This window comes from Vulpes lagopus, chromosome 16 (assembly GCF_018345385.1).
Source record: "Vulpes lagopus strain Blue_001 chromosome 16, ASM1834538v1, whole genome shotgun sequence".
Classification (NCBI taxonomy): Eukaryota; Metazoa; Chordata; class Mammalia; order Carnivora; family Canidae; genus Vulpes; species Vulpes lagopus.
In genome coordinates this window covers 55,687,196-55,709,666 of record NC_054839.1, presented here as the reverse complement: position 1 = coordinate 55,709,666, position 22,471 = coordinate 55,687,196, and the positions used below count along the sequence as shown (strand labels likewise).

General features: G+C 36.6%; 1 protein-coding gene across 1 annotated transcript in view; it reads left to right on the top strand.

The window, feature by feature from the left end:
- Nucleotides 1-22,471, top strand: part of NUFIP1 (nuclear FMR1 interacting protein 1) — a 43,572-nt gene that overhangs the window by 5,041 nt on the left and 16,060 nt on the right. The window contains exons 4-7 of the mRNA XM_041731206.1: nucleotides 655-717; nucleotides 1,505-1,581; nucleotides 15,092-15,184; nucleotides 21,918-22,111. Of these exons, the coding sequence (XP_041587140.1) occupies nucleotides 655-717; nucleotides 1,505-1,581; nucleotides 15,092-15,184; nucleotides 21,918-22,111 (427 nt within the window). The remainder of the gene's footprint in view (nucleotides 1-654; nucleotides 718-1,504; nucleotides 1,582-15,091; nucleotides 15,185-21,917; nucleotides 22,112-22,471) is intronic.

Below are 22,471 nucleotides of genomic sequence, written 5' to 3'. Positions count from 1 at the left end.
TTTATAGTTTTCATAGAAAAGTTGTTTGATGACTTGATAAATTGAGACAATGACCCTAGGATTTGGGGTGTGAGGGTGGGGAGCCCACTACTTCAGGAAGAGGCTAGATGGCAGCAAAGAAGAGAGGTCTGACAGCTGTGTGTGTATCACTTCTGCTTTGTAAGAGTCCTGGGCCTCACCTCCAGGTGCTCTATGCACCTTTGTGTGGTTTTTCTGCTTTAAGGCTACCCTTGACCATTTAATCACACTGTGTAATTTGCCATGGCCCATCACTCTCAAAGGATGGTTTGGACCTTATTAAGTACTTAAAAATTTCTTTTAATCAAATTGTTCTTAATTTGGAAAGGTTCAGTTTATAAAAATGCTCCTTCAACTTACAGAATCAAAAAAATTTTGTAACATTGCCGATGTCCTGCATTTAGGGAGAAGTAAATGATATGTTGCTGTACTGGATGCTTTGTGAATATCATTCCTTTTTAAATACAGTCCCGATTTGGAGTGCTTTTTGTTTTGCTGTTGACATAAGTATGGGATGATAACAGCACATAGATGGGATAACTATGTAATTCAACGAGATTATGTTTGAATATGTAGTAGTAGGGTAAATTTAATATGGAATATATTGAACGTATATATATTTTTAAATTCTTGCAGTGTCCTGAAGTAGATTGTTCTTTTAGTGCACATGAGAAGATTGTCCAATTCCATTGGAGAAATGTAAGTTCTTGTTGCATTTTTGTTTTTTTTCCTAAAAAAATTCATGCTTTTTATTTCATTGATTTGTTATCCTCACAGCTCTTCATTTATATAGCCTAATAATAAGTAACATTCATGAATACTTTGTACTTTGTATTCAATTTTATCTTCATGAACCACTATGTGAAATATCAGGTAAATGTTGGCCAGAGTTAATAGGTTTTAAAAAAATGACTTAACCAGGGCCTTAGAACTGATTATTGTACTTGATTTTCTTGACCACAAATTCTATGCTTGTTTTACTGCATGGTGCTGCTTCAAATCATTCTGTGTATCATTATTTCTTCAGCTACCTCAATCAGTTTTGGTTGGTTAGATTATTCATTTGTGTATTTGATGTCAGTTGAGAAATGGTCATATACCTACTTCGTAACCAAAGTTATGTTACTCCTTTTCTCTTTATCAGTTGCACCAATCTAAACACTCAAGAAATTATTCCTTTTCCTTTAAAGGAGAAGTCATAATGGATGGGTAAAACCCGCTTACTTAGTTTTAAAATTTTCTCTGCTAGTAAATTTAATGTTGAGTACAGAGTCTCCATCATCACCCATGATACTTGAAATTTATCAGAAACATATAATATGGGTGCACCTGAGTGAGTCAGTCAGTACAACATGTGACTCTTGATCTCAGGGTTGTGAGTTCAAGCCCCATGTGGGCATGGAGTCTACTTAAAAAACAAAAAGTTAAAAAAAAAACCAATACATACAATATGCTTCCTGATGTTCAGCAGGCTTTTTCTCCCTAGATGCATGCTCCTGGTATGAAGAAGATCAAGTTAGACACTCCAGAGGAGATTGCAAGATGGAGAGAAGAAAGAAGGAAGTGAGTCAAGAGTTCAGAACTAGTGAAATAACTTTTCTTTTACTGTGGCAAGGCTGAATACTTCCAAATAATGACCATTCTGGCCTAATGAGTGATTTGAAAAAGGAAATTTTTTTTTTTTTAAATTTGGTTTTTTTTTTTTTAACATTACAAATATTCCTCTGAAAATGACTAGTACTAATTTTGCTGTTCTTCAGACTTGGTATATAGTGAATTTGAGGTTGTTACTTGATGTTTTAAAAAGAAGTATACAATTTTTATTAGTGTAGTCATTGAATTCCCTTATAATGTTGGTACTAGGGAATGGGCTGTGAGCTATATTACATGAGGCTATTATTGAATAAGTTTTAAGAGAACCTAGTAAGAATTCTTTGTAAATAACCAGTCATAATGGGACTGTACTCTACTCTTTGAGGGAGCTCCTGCATGCCACCTTTGTTAGATGTTCAGTGCTCAGGCAATAATGAGTGGGCACTCTTTTTTTTTTTTTTTTTTTTTTTAATGAGCGGGTACTCTTATGAAAACAATACATAATACTTTACTATGTTTTTCTTTTTTTTTTTTTTCCAACAAAAATTTGTTGAACGACTGAAGTATGCTAGGTATAGGGAATATAGCAATGATACATGGGTTTATCCTTAATTTTAAAAGACCAGGAATTTTTTTCTATAAGTAATGTCTAAGAAATTTGAGCCTTACCAGGTGTCTTGTAGCTTTATGCTTATCAGAGAAGAAAGTTTAATAGATGTCTAGCTTGAATATCCTCAGGAAAAATCCCAGTAGGACACTATTTTACTGTCTTATTAAAAAGGAATATGACAGCTCGTCCTGAAGCCGAAACTAGGTAGAACTATTAGAATAGTGAGATGCATTTTTAAGTCAAATGATGTTTTTCTGGAATTAAAAAAATGAGGAGAGCCTGAGATGAAGAAAGGATGGTTATCTTCCAAGGTCAAGAAAAATACTTAGAACTCTTGACTGGCAAGTCAAATTTTTACTTTGTTCTTAATTTAACTTTTTAGTTTATTTTTAAATTCAACATTTTTGTTTGTAACAAATAACTTGAAACCATATGGACTTTATGAAGATGTTAGTAAAATTATAGGTATTATCACCACAGTCATCATCCTCAAAGTCTTCAATATGTGAGTCAGATAAGCTTGATCAGATGCCCAGCAAACAATAAAACATGACATGTTTTATTCGTTCATTTATACGTGCCTTGGGTCCAACATGAGGTTGTGAGTAAATGTACAATGAAAGACATGGCAGCGCATCTTAATGCTTTTATACAGCACTTTCTCACTTTTAAGCCTCTTACAATATATATTTTTGTGTTTTTGAAAAGTATTTGAGTATAGTTGACATACAATGTCATATTAGTTTCAGGTATACAGCATAGTAATTCCACAAGTCTATATGGTAAGCTGTGCTCACCACGAGTGTATCTGCAGTCTGTCACTGTACAACACTGGTGTAATATTCCAGTTGACCATATTCCAATTGACCATATTCTTATGCTGAGCCTTTTATCCCAGTGACTTATTCATTCCATAACTGGAAGCCTGTGTCTCCCGCTCCCCTTCAGCCATTTGGCCCATTTCCCACCTTCTTCTGTCTAGTAATCATCAGTTTGTACTCTGTATCTATTGGTTTTACTCTGCTTTTTGTTTATTATTTAGCCTGTTTTATTTTTCAGATTTCACATATGTGAGATCATAATGGTTTTTGTCTTTCTCTTTCCGACTTACTCTACTTACCATAATTCCCCTCTAGGTCTATCCATAGTATCTTACATTTTTAGTTTAAATCCACTTATATATATAGTGTTGTGGCAGGTGTTATACCATTAGGTGAAAAAGTTAGTTACTGCCCTTTAAAGCTGTAATTAAATTAATTAAATTAAATTAAATTAAAGGTAATTTTGAGGGAGGCAAGCATAAACATAAAGATTTAGAACCAACTGAGAACAAACAGAATTTAGTTGACGTATATATAAGTATCAGTTATGAATACTGTGTGCAGAGATGGATGAGGGTGAAAGGACCCGCAGAAGAGTTTAATTTTTAAGCAAGTCGAGTCTAGCCAGTTAGCATGGACTCGGTTGATTTAATAGAGTTTCAGTCACATCTTTGGCTAACAAATGAAGAAGTTCAGGCCATCAGAAATAGGGTGTACTAGAATGCCTTTTCTCTGTATTTCCGTGGCAGACTACTGCTATCTTGAAATACTAGTCTTAAATGTCACCTGATTTGTCACTCTCTCCTTAATCTTTATTTTCTTTATCTTGGTGCTGCCAGAGTGCTTGTCAGTAATAAGATAAGGAACTTGTACCAGAATGTAAATTTAAACATTACTTTTTTTATTGAGAGAAAAATCTTGCTAGGAAAAAGATGGTAGCTGATCTAAATATTTTACTTAGTAACATAGTTGATTTATACTCTGGCATCAGTGTGTGGATTGTGTGTGGATTGGCTGCCAATCCACAGACCACCCTACCCTAAGATACTATTTACTACCTCATTTGTGACTATGTAGCTTTTGAATACAACTTTAGCATCTGTTGCATTGTATCATAGTTAACCCTAGGCTTGGACATCTTTGGTTCTGCTGCACTTTGCACTGCGCCTGGAATTTAGGGTGTAGAGAATAAATATTTGTCGATTGGATTTCTGTTAAAGGGTGCAGGGTAGGAAGACTTGAATTTCGACTTGAAGGGAGTTTAGCCAATTGCATGGTCAAACTTAGCAGAATAGTCAGGACCACAATATGGCTTGACTTAAGAATTCTGAAGCAAGGCATATTGAAGCACCTCGCTCCCTTTAACTGGCTTCTTTATAGATACAGTTTATTTTCCTCACAACTCTTTATATGTTTTTTTGCTTTGCTTTTTTGTTTTTGTCAGTTGGTTATATCTTTTTATTATTTTACACAGAGGAATAATAAACAAGAAGAATTAACTCCCATTTCCTGTCTGACACTTAAGTTTTCGAAGAGCGGATGCTGACAGTGTTCTATTAACTGGGATGGAAGTGACCTAACTGCTAAAAACACTACGCTATTCTCCTTGCTACCTAGTTTTGACTTTGATCAGTGGCTCAGCTGCCAGGCCCCTCTTATGAATGTTTAGTTCTTTTGGGGAGGATGACAATGGTTGCCAGTCAGCAAAGATTATAAAGCAACTAAGAAATTAAGCAAAACTTAGTTTAGTTGTTCAATCTCTCAAGTCTTGAGTTCACTTAAAGCAGTAGGAAAGGTCCGAGTTTCTGATTTGCCAGCTTTGGTTCTCTTCTCTGTAGTGGCTGTATAAATTGAATCCTGAACTCTGGGAAAATTAGACTGCTATTAATGATCCCCACCTTCAACGACTCTGTTCTACAAGTCTAGCTGTTTCACTCTCTCACAATCCTTCCCTCCTTCTCAGCATATAAGAGAAGGATCTCATGTAGTCTGGAGGAGTGCAGTATTCCTTGGCATAGGAAGGTTGAGCTGAGCTCAGATCTAACTAGGAAAAGATGAAGGAGAGCATAGTGTGGTGTTAGATCTGAGCTCAGATCTAACTAGGAAAAGATGAAGGAGAGCATAGTGTGGTGTCAGATGTTCTAGGAACTTGAGTATAGGTAAGACATGATAGAAGTTTTTTAAAAGATGGTGGTGGTGTGAGGGGATCCCTGGGTGGCGCAGCGGTTTGGCGCCTGCCTTTGGCCCAGGGCGCGATCCTGGAGACCCGGGATCGAATCCCACATCGGGCTCCCGGTGCATGGAGCCTGCTTCTCCCTCCGCCTGTGTCTCTGCCTCTCTCTCTCTCTCTCTCTCTCTCTCTCTCTCTCTGTGACTATCATAAATTAAAAAAAAAAAAAAAAAGAATTTAAAAGATGGTGGTGGTGTGGACAGAAAGAACTAGGTGGCTATAGAACATTTGGGAGATAAATGGGCACTATTTGGCATTAAATGATAATGAGGTTGAGGAGGAAAGAGGTTTTGAGGAGACTTCCAAGTTCCTGATATGAGTACCTCTGAGAGCTGAATCCTGAAAGAGGGTTTGGAGGTATTGATTTTAGACATTGTTGAATATAAGGAGATTCTGAGATACTTACTTAAGATGTTCCATAGACATTGAGACTTGGACCAGACTGGGCTGGATAGATATTTTTAAATCATGAAATTGGAAATGTAAAGACATTCCCCACAGAGAGAGGATGGAGTTAAAGGAGAAGACAGCCTACCAGAGTAAAAAACCAGTAATACTGCCAAGAGAGAGGTAGAAGAAAACTAAGAAAATGACATGCCATGGAAGCCAGTAGAGGGGAGGATTTCAAGAAGGAAGATGTGGTTTAGTAGTAGCAGTGTAGTTTGCTGTGGAAAGGTGAACTAAAACAAGAACAAAGAGTGACTGATTTTGTGACACCTAGGGCCTCCTTGATGTGGATGGAGATCATTGCTCCTTCACCCTTCTTTGAATTTCCTGCCCTCTGACTACACAGCTCTCTGCAGTTTGTTTGTTTATTTCTCTGCAGTTCAAACAGCCTCCCCCGTGATTGGTAACAAGATGGGTTGCAGTGGGTTGCAGTTGCCTTTGCCATCTGCCCTTGGCATACATAGTAGATGCTCCAACAGAAGCTTGTATACTTGGAATTCCCCTGACTTTTTGAAACTCATAGCTACAATATTTCATTCAGGACCTTTTTATATGCGGATTTATGGTGTCTTTCACTTCTATGCAATTTTAGCTGCTTACTTCATGATCACAGTCTGGATCCTATTATTCTGGACTTTTTGCAATGGAAATTTTAAAGTTAGGCATACTCCTCTTTCTAAAAAAAATTTTTTTTTAAGTTTTTTTATTTTTTAAGTAATCTCTACACCCAGTGTGGGGCTTGAACTCACAACCCTGATTACGAACATCCTCTACCAACTGAGCCAGCCAGATTCCTCTGGGCATACTTCTCTCTGATCATAACTTCCATTCTGTCTAGCTCTCACTATCGCCTCTGTGTGTTCTTGGACTATTTGAGACCTCTGATATCTTACCCCTTTCTGTCATCTGCTTCTGTCTTTAACTCCCTACCCTGTTTGTTTATTAAAAAAAAAAAAAAAAGATTTGGGGATCCCTGGCTTCAGTGGTTTAGCACCTGCCTTTGGCCCAGGGCGTGATCCTGGAGTCCTGGGATTGAGTTCCATGTCAGGTTCCCTGCATGGAGACTGCTTCTCCCTCTGCCTATGTCTCTGCCTCTCTCTCTCTCTCTCTGTCTCTCTCTCTCTCTCTGTGTGGGGGTGTGTGTGTCTCTCATGAATAAATAATAAAATCTTTATTAAAAATAAAAAATAAAAATTCATTTATTTTAGAAAGAGCATGCGCATGTGCATGCATGAATGGGGGGAGGGAGAGAATCTTCAAGCAGACTCCCTACTGAATGCGAAGCCCCACTTGGGGCTTGATCTCATGACCTATGGGATCATGATCTGAGCCGAAAACCAAGAGTCTGATGCTCAACCGACTGAGCCCCAAGGCACCTCTCTCTACCCAGTTTCACTCAGTTCAGCTTCTTTGGTCAATATGCCAGCTCCCTTATTCGTTCATCCTTCATTGCACCTAACTGGCAAAATCTCAGCTCTGGCTCAGTTGCTAAGTGCTGTTCAAGAAAATCACTCAGTTGAAGTGTTCTTTTCGCACAAATACTCAGCAGTGCTATCACACTTAAGGAACTGGCTTGACTGATGAGAATGTTGTTGTTTTCTTTGTATTTGTTCTTTATTGTGCAAAATTAGATCTTCAGTAGGCATATATTTCTTAGTTACATAGGTGACTATTAACTAAGTAGTATAATATTTAAAAATAAAGTCATTAAACTATTTATTTTAGCCAACTGAAATGCCAGTGAAAACAGCTCCTTTAAACTGGCAGTCAGGATTCTGTAATGTGGGCTTAACATGTCTTTTCTGATTATTCCTACATTATTTGTTCATAAGAGTTCTTTGTTCTAGCCAGACTCGTTATTTAGCATATCCCAAAACCAAATAGGTTTTTTGACCTTTCAGCCTCAGTTGCTCATGCTCTAGCTTCTAGAAAATCTTACCCACTCCATCTAATGAGTTTTGCCCTTAGACTAGCTGAAATCATGCTGCTAGAGGGTTTTTTTTTCTGGCTAAAGGAATATCTTGTTATCCTTTTCCATCTGCTACTTTAGTATGGATGGCCTTAATGATCCTGTTAATGAACTTTGCATATGTGTCTTTTTTTAAAAAAATCTAAGTTATAGTCTTAGAAATATAAGAATTATTTTTTATGTGACTGTTTATATTCCTTGGTGCCACAGATTGAAGGGATGCTTGTAAATGTTGGTATAGGTAAATGGGGCTTGAAAATGTTTTTATTATGGTATAATTTTTTTTTATGGATGTAATTCTATTTTGACATACCCAAGTAAGTGGTTGTAGATATCTTGTTGAGACTCAAAGTTTTTAATTCATGTTTCAAATGATACATTGGTCATTTTATTTTTTATTTTTTTTACCTTTGTTGTTTTTAAAGAAGAGTAAAGGTATATTGATCTGATTAATAATTGTGGTTGGAAATCAGTAATAATAGCTAATGGTTCTTAAACTGCTGTTGTTTTAAATATTAAATTCTCACCACATAGGACAGACCATCACTAGGCAAACCAAATTGATCTGTTTGAATGCATTACTTTCTAAAGTAGCATTCCCCATATGAACTATGAACTATGCCCTCTTGTGGTTTTGTGTAAAAAGTGCTTTAAAGGAAAAAAGCACTGGCTAGAGAAATTTAAGGTATATTAATATTTGAAAACAGAACCCAGCTTAGGTAGCAAGTGTAAAAGCTTTGATAGAAGGCTAATTTGATTTTCTAAAATTAGTGAGAAATCTTAGGAACTTTGAATTTGTTATGTTAATGTAAATTACAACATGTTTGTTATGATACCTTATGTTAATGTATAATATCTTTGACTAATTTGACAGTCGTTTAGCATAAAAATTAGAGATAAACATTCAGTATTTGAAAAGGCAAGGATTTTGTTATATATGAATGAGGTCACCAAAAACATATAGGAGTAGACACTTGCCTTTAAGACTCTTACCCTAATGTGAGATATAAGATCAGCGTATATGAGGTAGCCATGAGGCCACAGGCAACTCAAGCATTAATTTTAGCCATGAAGGGGTAATAATGTCTGGTCAAGGGGTACTTGAAATCTTTGGAAGGCAGGGCTACTAATTTGTTTTGCAAGACTTCTTGTAGGAGGGATAGTGCCCACCCACTGTCCTCCCCATTTATTTTAAGGTATGTTGTACATATAGTGAAATCCATCGTTTTTAATACATAATTCTGGCAGATGTATATAATGTAATCACTACCACAATCTAGATATAGGACTGTTCCATTAACCCCCCAAAATTCCCTTCTACCCCCAGCTGTAGCCCCTGACAACCACTGATCTTTTTCTTGCTCCTATATTCATATCTTTACGGAACATACAAAGATACTGTTTATATGTTACTATTCTGTTCCATTATGTGGATGTAACAGTTGTGCATTTATTTCCCAACTGAGGGACATTTGGGATGTTACCAGTATATGATGAGTATGAGTAAAACTTTTGTAAACATTGATAGACAGGTTTCTGTTTTATTTAGGCTTTTTTTTTTTATTTGGGTAAATACCTGGGAGTGGGATTGTTTTGTCATAGTAAGTATATGTATGACTTCATAAGATGCATATATTTAACTTTATAAAAAAACTGCTTCTAGGAGGCAAGTTTTTTCTTTTTAATTTTTTTAAAGATTTTATTTATTTATTCATGAGACACAGAGAGAGAGAGGCAGAGACACAGGCAGAGGGAGAAGCAGGTTCCATGCAGGGAGCCCAATGTGGGATTCAATCCCAGGGCCCCAGGATCAGATCCTGGGCTGAAGGCGGCACTAAACCACTGAGCCACCTGGGCTGCCCAGGAAGCAAGTTTTTAAATCAAGATATTCCTAGTCGGGCTTGGACAGCACTCAGATTAGAGGATGGCTAGGATGCAGTGGTGCTTGTATCAGTTAGGATCTGTTTCAGGAAATGAAACAATGAGTTTACTACCTTAGTTTAGTACAAAGGGGTCTATTTTCCCAAGTAGAAAAAAGTCCAAGGCTACTGTTGCTGCATAGCAATACCATTAGGCACATTTTCTTGCTTGTTGTTCCTTAATAAGTGGCTTTTGTCTTAATGTCCACAAGGAGATTCCTGCATATGCAAATATTAAGCCCTCATTCTAGGCAGGAGATGAGAAAAAGGCAAAAGGCACACTAAGCTGAGTTTGCCTCTTTTCATTGGGACAACAATAGCTTTGTTTTTTAGATCCAACCAGGAGACGTCCTGTAGCTCTCATTGGTTGCTTGGTCACCTTTGGTGACAATAGAGCTGATGGAACTTCCCAAACAAAATTGTTAAGGAACAGGGGGAGAATAGACAGTGTGCCTCATTGCTTGGTGGCAAAGTTTAAAGCTCATTGTTTTTCAAAACTCTTAAGTGGTATTTGGAAGCAGGTCTATCTTGAATAAAGGATAAACTTTTTTTTTTTTAAAGATTTAATTTATTTATTCATGAGAGACACACACACACAGAGGCAGAGACATAGACAGAGGGAGAAGCAGGCTGCCTGTGGAGAGCCTGATGCGGGACTTGATCTCAGGACCCCAGGATCATGACCTGAGCCGAATGCAGACGCTCAGCCACTGAGCCACCCAGGTGCCCCAATAAAGGATAAAACTTGAGCAGGGATTTAATATGCTTATTAGTGATGATTTTTATGTAAGATAGGTGAAGACATGGGGGATAGGGTGGAGTGTAGTTCTAGTTTCTAGAATGTAGACTGAAGGTATACTGTGATAGTGGATAGAAATCTCTCGGAAGAGGAATGGGCAAAAACCTTTGAAGCAAATAAATGAAGTTACAGATCTATGAAATTTAGAGATGTTTAAAGAGAATGAGGAAATTGGGTGAGGGTGACAATTTGGGATGAAGTTTACTTGTACCTGTGATGTTGCCTTGTTAATATTGTGCTCTGAAATCATCACTTGGCACTTGCTGATTCCCCTGAGGTTATTCCAGATCTTGTTTCTGAAGTTCTTTTGCTTTAACATGCCCATACGTTATTTCTATAAATGTACTTTATCAATAAAAAGCATGGGAGACATTTCTCTTTTGGCACATTGGATAGATTTCTCAACAATATATTAACATTCTCTCCACTAGCAGATTTTTAAAAACCCATTATAAAACTATATTTGCTGTCTAAATATCTATCATTCAGTTAAAAAAATGTTATTTGAAGCCTAAAAAGAATAAATTTCATGTTGATGTAGCAGAATAGCCCTCATGTCTTGAATTTTATCTGAGTGCCACCTTCTGAGGGAAGCATTATATTCTTTAACGTGCAGGAAAGATAAGGTCTGTATGTAAGTAACTGCTGTGTTAGAAAACCTTGTTAAAGACTTTCATATAGTAGGGGTTTTAGAGTTGGAAGAAAATGCTAAAGATTTACTTGGTGTTTTGTCCTCTGTCTTTAAAGAAAACACATCTTTGCTTTTTTATTCCTTTAGCTAGCCAAATCCAGAGATGCCCGTTGTGTTTAATTAAAAGCTTTAAGGCTTTCTACTAACCACTTTCAGCCCACCCCTCACCCCACCTCACCCTGCCAGGAGTGATTCTTTCTTAATTCCGGACCCGTGAGGTACAAATGCTGTATGATTTGGCGTTACAGATAACAGTGGTAGAAGTTTGCTAGAAACGCTGAAACATATTTTACAGTAAATATGAGTCCACTAGGTGGAGTAGTTTTGTGATACATTTTTCAATATTTATTGTGGTGCCAAGCAAATCCTTTAAAATTGTATCCCCAGTTTCTTTCAGAATTCCAACAGAGGGGGTAGGCTTCTAAAAAATACTATGTCTTTTTGAAATGTAGAAAGACTTTGAAATAAAAATACAGTGGTATAGCTGGTGTTGAAGCAGTTGTGGGTCAACGCCAGTAGGGGGATTGTGGTTTTATGGAGAATCATCCTAGGGGAAAAGTCAATAAACGGGTGGTGATTTGAGAGGGAAAGAGTCAGAGTATAATGTAACCAAAATGGTATGTGCTAAGATCACAGTTGGCAGAGTTTTGCCCGTTTATCAATGGTAGTGCTTAAGGATTGTCACTGAAGGCTTAAGGCTTAGGCAAGGGGAGGGCAAGGAGTTGGGAAGACATGAAAGAAGGAGGAGAAGGAGAAAAGACATATGGTTTCAGGGTCAGTTCCTTGGGGAGTACTGGGGAGAGATGGAAGTACAGGGAAAAAGTGATTTTGCAGGTAAAAGCAGAGAAACCAGCTGTGAAAATAGCACTTGTCACGGGTTTTATAAGTTCATAATACCCATTCTCTAACAGGAGACACTGAACTATTTTGTCTGTATGTAATTGTGTAATGTAAGACAGTTTGTGATTTTTTTCCTTAACAGTCTTTGGACTTATTTCAGGTGTACTTTAGGAACCTTAACTACGTTTTGTTTTGTTTTTTTTGTTTATCAAAGCTCCAGACTTTTCTTTGTGTTATATTTTACTATTGTGTTGCTGGAAAGGGCTTTCTGGTTGGGTGGTGGTTTTTGCTTTTTTGTTTTGTTTTGTTTTGTTTTTTAATATGTAACAAGGTCTTGTGTTTCTAGTTTCTTTCTCTTTTAGATCATTTGCTTTCCACAAAGGCAGTGGAAAGGCAGGCCTTTGTTTTTCCTAGTTTTTAGTCTCTAGGTTCTATGTAAATAAGAATGGTGTACATTTGGAAGAGGGTTTTATAATTTAAGCACTGAAAAATGACATCTCTTTGCTTTGCAAGGGATATCGAAAGATCCCTTACCTTTTAGGAAGTGTTACTTTAATTGGCCAGAAAGAGAAAGTGAGCTGTTCTAAAATATTTCCACCAAAGGAATTTGCAAAACATCCTTGATGTCTTGTTTAAGGAATTCTTTCTTAGATCTCACATTAAATCCACTTGCTATAACACTTAGATTTCTTACCATTGGTAAGCACTTAGGTAGCATCTGCTCACTTGTACATTGTACACCGTAGTAGCAGATCTTTATTGTTCAGCATGTGGCTCAACATGTTTAGGGTCTTCAATACTCAGAAGAAAAATGTTGGAGACCCTAGTAGTAAGAATAAGTGCATTTCGGAGAGGTGAAGGGTGTTGAGTAGCTGTGAGTTACACGCCTAGACAGTGTGGGGCCTGTGAAAGTCATCACTTTTTCTCACCATTTCTGCTTCTGCATATTTCTGTCTTCAGATTGAAACCAGCTGGCTACCATCCTTTCTGTAAGAGCATTTATTGTCACTTCTCTTCCTCTTTTAAAGGCTGCAGATAGTTCCAGTTCCTTTCATCTTTCCTCAGAGGTTTTAGTTTTCATGCTGTTAATCATCTTTGAGTCTCTTCTGAATCCCTTCCAAGTTTTATTTTTCCTTAACATTCCTTTTCAGTTTAGAAGCACAAAACTGAACACAGTGCGCTGAGAGTTTCTGACCACTTTTGAGTCTTGGGAGAGGAAGATTTCACACTTGTACATGTGCCAGACTCCATTTCACATAACCTTAGATTATGTTTGCTTTCCAAAAGTCCAGTCATATGGTGCTGACTGGCCGTCAGATTTTTATCTCCTATGACCTTGATCTTTTCCTCTTATGTTTATTTATAGCTTGTATATTCATCATCTTTTATTTATGGAGTTTACTTTTCTTGGCTGGATAGATCTTGGCTGGATTGCTTTGCACTGTCCTCATTGAAATTCATTGCCTTTTTTCCCTAATTATTTCACCACTTACTCAATGTCATTTCTATGCTTATCTTCCAGTGTGGTCAACCCAAAGGCTTCATATTGTCTGTGCCATTCAAGTCAGCAATGCAAATGTTAAGAAGGAAAAAGAAGGGGGTGGAAACAGTGTCCTAGTAACAATGGGAGAATACAGTTTGTTGATCTTTCTTAAAACTTACTCTGATGACCCCCCAAGCTGAGTGGTAGAGAGGGCTGTCTGTGTTTCCCCTCCCTTTGTGCTTTCTTATACTCCTAGGATCTGTTCCCCCCACCACCAACGTTTGGTGCTCGCATCACCACACAGCTGTGCCAAGGAATAAAGAAAGCTTTGTCAGAGCAATTCACCTTGCACACTGCTGTCAGATTTAATCTTAATCACTGCCTTGTACATAGCTCTCCCTGTTCATAACTTTCAGTGGCTCCCCATTGCCACTGAATTAAATATAAATTTTCTAATCTCCTATTCAAGGACATTTAATGGCCTTAGGCTCCCTTTCTGTCTGATTGCTTATAACTGTTTTACATAAAATGAACCACTTGCCATTCCCTGGATATTTTGTGCACCTTCTGGGGCCTTGGTTTGTTTGTATTGTTTGCTCTGCTTAGAACACAGAAGCTTTGGGATGCCTGAGTGGCTCAGTGGTTGAGCATTTGCCTTTGGCTCAGGTTATGATCCCGGGGTCCTAGAATCGAGTCCTGCATCAGGTTCCCCTCAGGGAGCCTGCTTCTCCCTTTGCTTGTGTCTCTGCCCCTCTCTGTGTCTCTCATAAATAAATAAAATCTTAAAAAAAAAAAAAAAGAACATGGAAGTTTTCCATCTAATTTCTATTTATTAAAACCATGTAAGACCGACTTCCTTCCTTCCTTCCTTCCTTCCTTCCTTCCTTCCTTCCTTCCTTCCTTCCTTCCTTTTCTGAATTTCTGGTTTTCTCCAGCTAGAGAAAATCTTTTCCTCCCACGTTCTAGTGTTTATACTCTTTGGGGTGCTTATATTATATTTTGATCTTTGTTATAGTTATTTGTGTGCTTTTTTTTTTTTTAAGATTTTATTTATTCATGAGAGAGAGAGAGAGAGAAAGAGAGAGAGAAGCAGAGACACAGGCAGAGGGAAAAGCAGGCTCCATGCAGGGAGCCCGACACAGGACTCGATCCTGGGTCTCCAGGATCATGCCCTGGGCCAAAGGTGGCACTAAACCGCTAGGCCACCGGGGCTGCCCTTGTGTGCTTTTCTTATCCTTCTATCAGACTACTTTTTTTGTGAACTTTTTCTTCCTCATTTTGGTAAATTTGGGTGTACCTAGTATGTATTTGAATAAGTAGTTGCATAGACTTACGTTTTTAATAGTATTTATGGGTACATGGCATATAAATGAACTATCAGTTTGAGCACATTTTATTTTATGATCTATTTGATTCAAATTCTAGTGTAAGTGCCTCACCTCACAGACTGGTAGCAAAGCTTGTGGACTGAAATCTGGTTTATATTTTGAGTAGCATTGTCACAGTATACTTTTTTCCTTTAAAAAAAATTCTAGAAAGAATTAAAGGTTTAAAATGATTTATTATATTAGTCATTAATTAAATAAAATTTGCTAAATGCAGTAATTGTTTGATTGCTTAATTAAATTTGTACTCTTAAAACCCTTTTATAATCGACTTACTATTTTCTAGAAACTACCCAACACTGGCCAATATTGAAAGAAAGAAAAAGTTAAAACTTGAAAAGGAAAAGAGAGGAGCAGTTTTGACAACAACACAGTATGGGTAAGTTCCTTAAAATTGCTTGCATTCTCCATGTTTATTTTGTTTTATTATTTTTTAAAGATTTTATTTATTTATTCATGAGAGACAGAGAGAGAGAGACAGACAGAGACACAGGCAGAGGGAGAAGCAGGCTCCATGCAGGGAGTCCGATGTGGGACTCTATCCCGGGTCTCCAGGATCACACCCTGGGCTGAAGGCAGCGCTAAGCCGCTGAGCCACCTGGGCTGCCCTCTATGCTTATTTTAAATGAGTATTCTTACAAATAAATAATAAACAAGAGAATATAACAAAATCCTAAAATTTTACACTCCTAATTCTAAAATCTTTGCTTTTATGTTTTTTACTTCAAATTTCTTTATATTTTTAAGTGTGGTTTTCAGAAAGATCTATTGCTAATAAATTTTTTGTCTTTGTTTCCTAGCTAATAGTTCTTCCCAGGGACAACCCATTTTATCCTTCCAGAGATACTTCATTTGCATACAGCACATCAGATAATAGTCTTTTTTCCCCCTTTTTTGACATTATTTTACATTTTATTTTTTTAGCCAAATGATATAGTTGGAGATATTAATGCATAACTAGTGTCCTCATTCTTCAAGGATGTGTAGAACCCTAAGGATTCCCACAGGCTTTTTTTTTTTTTTAATTTTCATTCATTCATTCATTCATTTATTTATAAGATTTTATTTATTCTATGACAGACACAGAGAGAGAGAGAGAGACAGAGACAGAGAGAGGCAGAGGCAGAGACACAGGCAGAGGGAGAAGCAGGCTCCATGTAGGGAGCCCGACGCGGGACTTGATCCTGGGTCTCCAGGATCACACCCCGGGCTGCATGCGGCACTTAAACCGCTGCGCCACCGGGGCTGCCCAGGGTTTTTTTTTTAAATTAATTTCCTATTGGCAGATACATAAGTTCTTACCAATATTTTACTAATAAAAATTTGTCATTATTACCCTGTACATACATTTTACACAGATACAAGTATTTCTGAGGATGGATTCCTAGAAGTGGATTTGCTGAGTCAAAAGATGTACGGGTATTTTTTTTTTTTAATTTAAATTCAATTTACTATTTTTTTTTTTAAGATTTATTTATTTATTAGAGAGCGAGAGGGAGAGAGAACATGGGGAAGAGGGGAGAGAGATCCCAAATAGACTCCCTGCTGAGTGCGGGACCTAATGGGGGCTCGATCCCACAACTCTGAGACCATGACCTGAGCTGAAATCAAGAGTCAGAAGCTTAACTGACTGAGCCACTGAGGTGCCCCTGACGTATGTGTATTTGTAATATTAATGGCTAACTGCCAAATAACTATCATAGTTAACTCTCCTGCTAGCAATGAGTGAGACACCCTATTTTTCCCAATCCCTCACCTTCATAGAATTTTTTTCCACTTTTTTACTGAAAGATTTTAAAGAGATTTTGTTTATTTATTCATGAGAGACACACAGAGAGAGGTAGAGACACAGGCAGAGGCTTTACCTCATAACTCTTTCTTTGGCTGTCTCTAGTTTATTGCTTCCCCACAAAGATGACCTCTTTTCTGATTTCTGTCATCATAGATTTATTTTGCATGCTCTGGAACCTTATATAAGTAGAATCATATAATGTATATTCTTTGGTTTGTGATTTCTGTAATTTGGAATTGTTTTGTCGTATTCATCCATACTGTGTATAGCTCTAAACTGTTCTTATTTTCGTGAAGAACTCATTTTTGAGAATATCCATTCTACTGTTGGACATTTGGGTTGTTTCCAGCTTGGGTTATAAGGAATAAAACTGCGATGAACATTCTTTTACATGTCTTTTGGAGACATAAGTACCCATTTTTACTGGTCATATATATATGTGTATATGTATCTATATATACACACACACCCATATATATGTATATGCTGGATCATTGGGCATCTATATATTTAGGTTTAATAGATAAAGCCAAACAGTTTTCCATAACAGTTGTACCAATTTACACTCCTACTGATTGTGCATCTAATTGCTCTGTCTCTTTGGTTAATGCTTGGTTGCACCTTTTCCTCATGTCCTACCATTTCTCTCTTGACTAGTGATGTTGGGCACCTTTTTATATGCTTATTAGCATTTTGTTATTTTCTCATGAAGTGCCAGTTCAAGTTTTTTGACCAGTTCTTAATTGGATTGCTTTTCTTGATTTCTAGGAGTTATTAACTTAGGACACAAATCCTTTCTTGAGTAGAGCATATATATTGCAAATATACCCTCATAATTTGTGACTTTCCTTTTTACTCTCTTAATGAGTATCCTCTCCCCCTCCCCCTATATAGTAGTAAGTATTAATTACTCAGACATCTAGGGTCAGCTGGGGTTCAGTTAGACATATCTGCTGATCTTGACAAGGGTCAGTCACAGCTGGGGATTGGTTAGCTGATGACTAATCTAGCCTGGCTGAAGGCTGGGATACCTACATAGTTAACCATTTCTGTACACTTCATTCGTTAGTGTTGATCCATCTTTTCATCTGATAGCATTTTCCTTTTGCCTAAAAGACTCTTTGATGTTTTGTAGTGAGAATCTGTTGGAGGTGAATTCCTTCAGCTTTGTGTGTTGAAAAAGATCTTTCTTTGCTGTCCTTTTTGAAAGATATTTTTCTTCAATACACAATTCTAGTTTAACAGATTTTTTTGGTTAGTTTTAGTTAGTTAGTTTTTGCTTTTTTAATTAACTTTAAAGATTTTGCTCCATTGTCTTTTCATTTGCATTGTTTCCAAAGAAATCTGCTGTTATCATTATTTGGTTCCTTTACATAAAATGCTTTTTTTTGCTGGCTACTTTAATATTTCTTCTTTATCACTGGCTTAAACAATTTGATAATGACGTGCCTTTGCATCATTTTCTTCATGTTTCTTGTGCTTAGGATTTGTTGAAATTCTTGGTGTAAATGAGTTTATGATTTCTATCAATTTTGGAAGAATTTTGATCATAACTTCTTCAAATATTTTTTTCTATCTCTGCCCTTCAGAGATTCCATTTATTTATTTTTAATATAAATTTATTTTTTTATTGGTGTTCAATTTGCCAACATATAGAATAACATCGAGTGCTCATCCCATCAAGTGCCTGTCACCCAGTCACCCCCACCCCCCGCCCACCTCCCCTTCCACCACCCCCCCCCCCCCCCCCCCCCCCGTTCGTTTCCCAGAGTTAGGAGTCTCTCATGTTCTGAGACTCCATTTAGATTCATATTAGGCTGCTTAAATTTGTCCCTTAGCTTGGTAATGCTCTTCTTACTTTTTAAAATTCTTTTTTCCCTTTGTCTCATTTTGGATAGTTTCTATAGCTATGCCTTTATGTTCATTTATCTTTTCTTATGCAGTATCTTATCTTTCATTAACCTCTTGGTGTATATTTTGCCTTTTTTCATCATAGACATTGCAGTTTTCATCTTAAGTTTGCTTTGGATCTTTTAAAAATATCTTTCATGTCTCTACTTAATTTTTGAACATTTTGGAATATAGTTATAACTTTTATTTTTCTGTTCATTCTAATATTTGTGTCAGTTCTAGATTAGTTTTGATTGATTTTTGTCTTTATCATGGGTCATATTTTTCTGCCTTATTTTTCAGGCCTGGTAATTTTTTATTGGATACTAGACATTAGGAACTTGTTGCATATTTTCATATTTCTACAAAAATTTTTTTTAAAGATTTTATTTGTTCACAAGAGACATATCAAGAGAGGCAGAGACATAGGCAGAGAGGGAGAAGCAGGCTCCCAGTGGGGGAAGCCTGATGCAGGACTTGATCCCAGGTCCCTGAGATCACACCTGAGCCAAAGGCAGATGCTAAACCACTGAGCCACACAGGCATCATCCCTACTAAAAATATTTTTGGACTTTTTTCTAGGAACACAGCTAAAGTACTTAGAAACAGCTTGATCCTTTAGGTATCTTGGTTTCTCTAGGGTCTTAAATAAATAAGATAAATAAAATCTTTCAAAAAAAAAAAGAAAAGGAAGAATTAACTGTCCTTTGTTAAGAGTCAGCATGACTGTATATGTAAAAAAAAAAAAAAAAAAAAAAAATCCAAACATCTGTAATTAGAGTTAATAAAGTGAATTTAGCAAGGGTGCTAAATATATATAAAGTCACTATTTAAAAAAACATCCATTGCATTTCTACATGCTAACAACAATTAGAAAATGAAAATTTAGAAGATACTATTGACAATACTATCAAAATATCAAATACCTAGGAATGCATCTAATAAAAGACCTGTAATATTTCTATACTAAAAGATGTAAAATGTTGCTCAGAAAAATAAAGACCTAGTAAATGGAGGGATATGCATAATGTTCATGGACTAGAAGACTCTATATGATTATTTTTCCAAATTGATCCTAGTCAAAACCCCAGCTAGTTTAGTTTAGTTTAATTTTGTTTTATTTTGTAGGTAGTGGAAGGGGTTAGTATTAATAAGTTTAAGATTTATATGAAAATCCAAAGGATCTGGACAGCTAAGAAAGAGATGGAAGTAGTGTGGTATTGTCCAAGGATAGGTAAATAGAACAGAATAGAGTCCAAAAAAGATCCTCTGGAAAGCAGTCACCTGACTTGGGACTGGTGGCAATATGGTACCTAGGGAAAGGATAGTTTTCCACCTTTTCCTTTTAGACTTTCATATGTGTGTATTTAAAAGTATATTTCTTAAAAAAAAAAGTATATTTCTTAGAGAATATATAATCTGGTTTTATTTTTTATTATCTAAGTCCATGATCTTTATCTTTTCATGAAATTTAAAGTAATTAATATAGTTGGGTTTCACTCTCCCATTACTCCCATTATCCTTTTTTTAACATGTCCTATTTTTTTCTTTTATTTCCTTCCTTGCCTTCTTTTGTTTGTTGTTACTGTTTTGAGGAAGCTCCATGACCAGCCCCAGCATGAATCTTGAACTCATGACCCTGAGACCAAAACCTGAGTGGCGATCAAGAGTTCAGCGCTTAACCAGCTGAGCCACTCAGGTGCCCCCCTTGCCTTCTTTTGGATTAACTGAATGAATAATTTTTTGATATTCTACTTCCCTGTTAGCTTTTTAGTTATAATTATTCCTTAATCTCTCCACTTCACATTCATGTAAATCTGTACTTTGTATAAGTATTTTTAAGTGTTGATTAAATAAACTTTTCCTTTTAAATGATTGTCAAGCAACGGTGTAAAGGAACTCCTCCCTCAAAGGTAGGGGTAGTGCAAATACCAGATATACCACTTTCAACGAAGTCTTACTGATCTGATCAGTTAAAGGTCATTCTAGGGGCACCTGGCTGGCTTAGTCAGTATGGCATGAGACTTTTGATCTTGGGGTTGTGAGTTCTAGCCCCATGTTGGGTGTAGAGATTACTTTAAAAAAATCTTTTAAAAATGTCATTCTAACTCATTGCTTATTAGTGAATACCTTAAAGATGATCATTTAAAAGCCATCTGTGGTCAGGTGCCATTGGAGCAGGAAACAGGGAAGGCATCTGTGAATGGCGTCTAACGAAAGCATTATCCTCATGGAGCCGGTGGGCCAGAGGCAGAAACTACTTGTTTTACCTGTGATGACATTGTTGAGGCCTACCTTCCATGGTTGGAACATTGGAAATTGGTCTATGGCTTTCTGCAAAATTTGGAGTATATATATGACTTTTTGGAACAAGACTTGTAAGGGTTATGGCCACCCTAAAAAGGATTAAGAACCTTTGGATTATACAAATACTAACTGAATATGTTGGTTTAGCAAATTTTTAGAGAATGTTATAGTAATAATTACCATTTATTAAGGACTCATTGTGGCACTTTATATTAAATCTATGTCTCTAAGATTCCCTTTCTACAAATGAGAGTAAACAAACATTAATATTGGATATTAATATTGTCCAAGAGGCACAGCTAGTAAGTGGCAAAATTGGGATTTAAACCCAGAGTCCTAATTTCTGTATTTCTAACTGCAGCTTCCATTATTAATGAAGAAAAAAATTCTGCTGATAAATGACAAATGAGAAAAAAAACATGTATTTTTATGAAAACTCAGCCCTACCAAAGGATACCTTGTATTGTTGTCTACTGAGATTGTATAATGAACCTTTTTTTTTGAAATTTTTTCCTACACCTAGTTTACCCTAGAATATGCTCATATAAGCATTTGTTCTCCTAAGAGGAGTAATTATAGTTGTTGAGAGGGCACTTGATTTGAAGTAGCTGTGAAATTGTGCTCAGTTTATAATCTTTAAGTTTATCCTGTAAAGAGAATAGTTACCTGTCGAATCTATTTCAAAGAGTTGTTATGAAGATCAAACAAGGCAGAGTATTTGTAAATGCGTTAGAAACTTTAAGACTCTTAGAGAATGAATAGATGAAAGTTAACTAAATAACACTTTTATGTACAATCAGAATGAAAGAATTCTGCCCATTAAATTCACCTGCTGTTCATCATACAACGTGGACCATTTTCAGGGGGGTTAAAATACGGGAGGAAATGTGCATCTCAGAATTGATAAAAGTATAATATATTGTGGTGTATTATTCTTTTAAAGATCTACCATAAAGTTCTCTGTCTTTGGAAGCCATCGAGTTTATTTATTTTGATTTCTTTAATGTACTAGGCTACAAATGATTGATACGGCAGCTAAATTTCTTTTGTGGTCAGTATTTTTTAGGTTTTTCTTGAGAGGTCATTGCCTTTCATATTAAGAGTTGCATTTTTCTCACTCCAGCAAGATGAAGGGGATGTCCAGACATTCACAGATGGCAAAGATCAGAAGTCCCGGCAGGCATCACAAATGGAAAAATGACCGTGTTGGACAGAAAGCGGCCATTGGATCTGGCAATTGCTTGCGTGATTCGAAACCTGAAGATCCACCTGAAGCAAATGCAGACCCTCTGGGTGTTTTAGTAAACACTGATTCTGGTAAGCTAAACAGGAAAGCCGCCTGTTTACAAATGCATAGAACATTTGTGGAGAGTTTAATGACAAATATGTAAAAAAAAATAGGATAATGCTCTCGTTTTTATTTGTAATAGAAGTGTCTTGTCAAAAAAAAAAAAAAGAAAAAAAAGAAGTGTCTTGTCAAAACCCTCATTTCAGGATATCTTTTCTGAATCTTGGGGAATGAGTGTGTGAAGCAGGCAGGATATGGTAAAAATTATATTTATTGGCTAATTTTCATAGTATGGTATACTCTTTTTAAAAATATTTTATTTATTAGAGAGGGAGAGTACAGAGGTAGAATGAGAGGGAGAAGCAGACTCTTCGCTGAGCAGAGAGCCT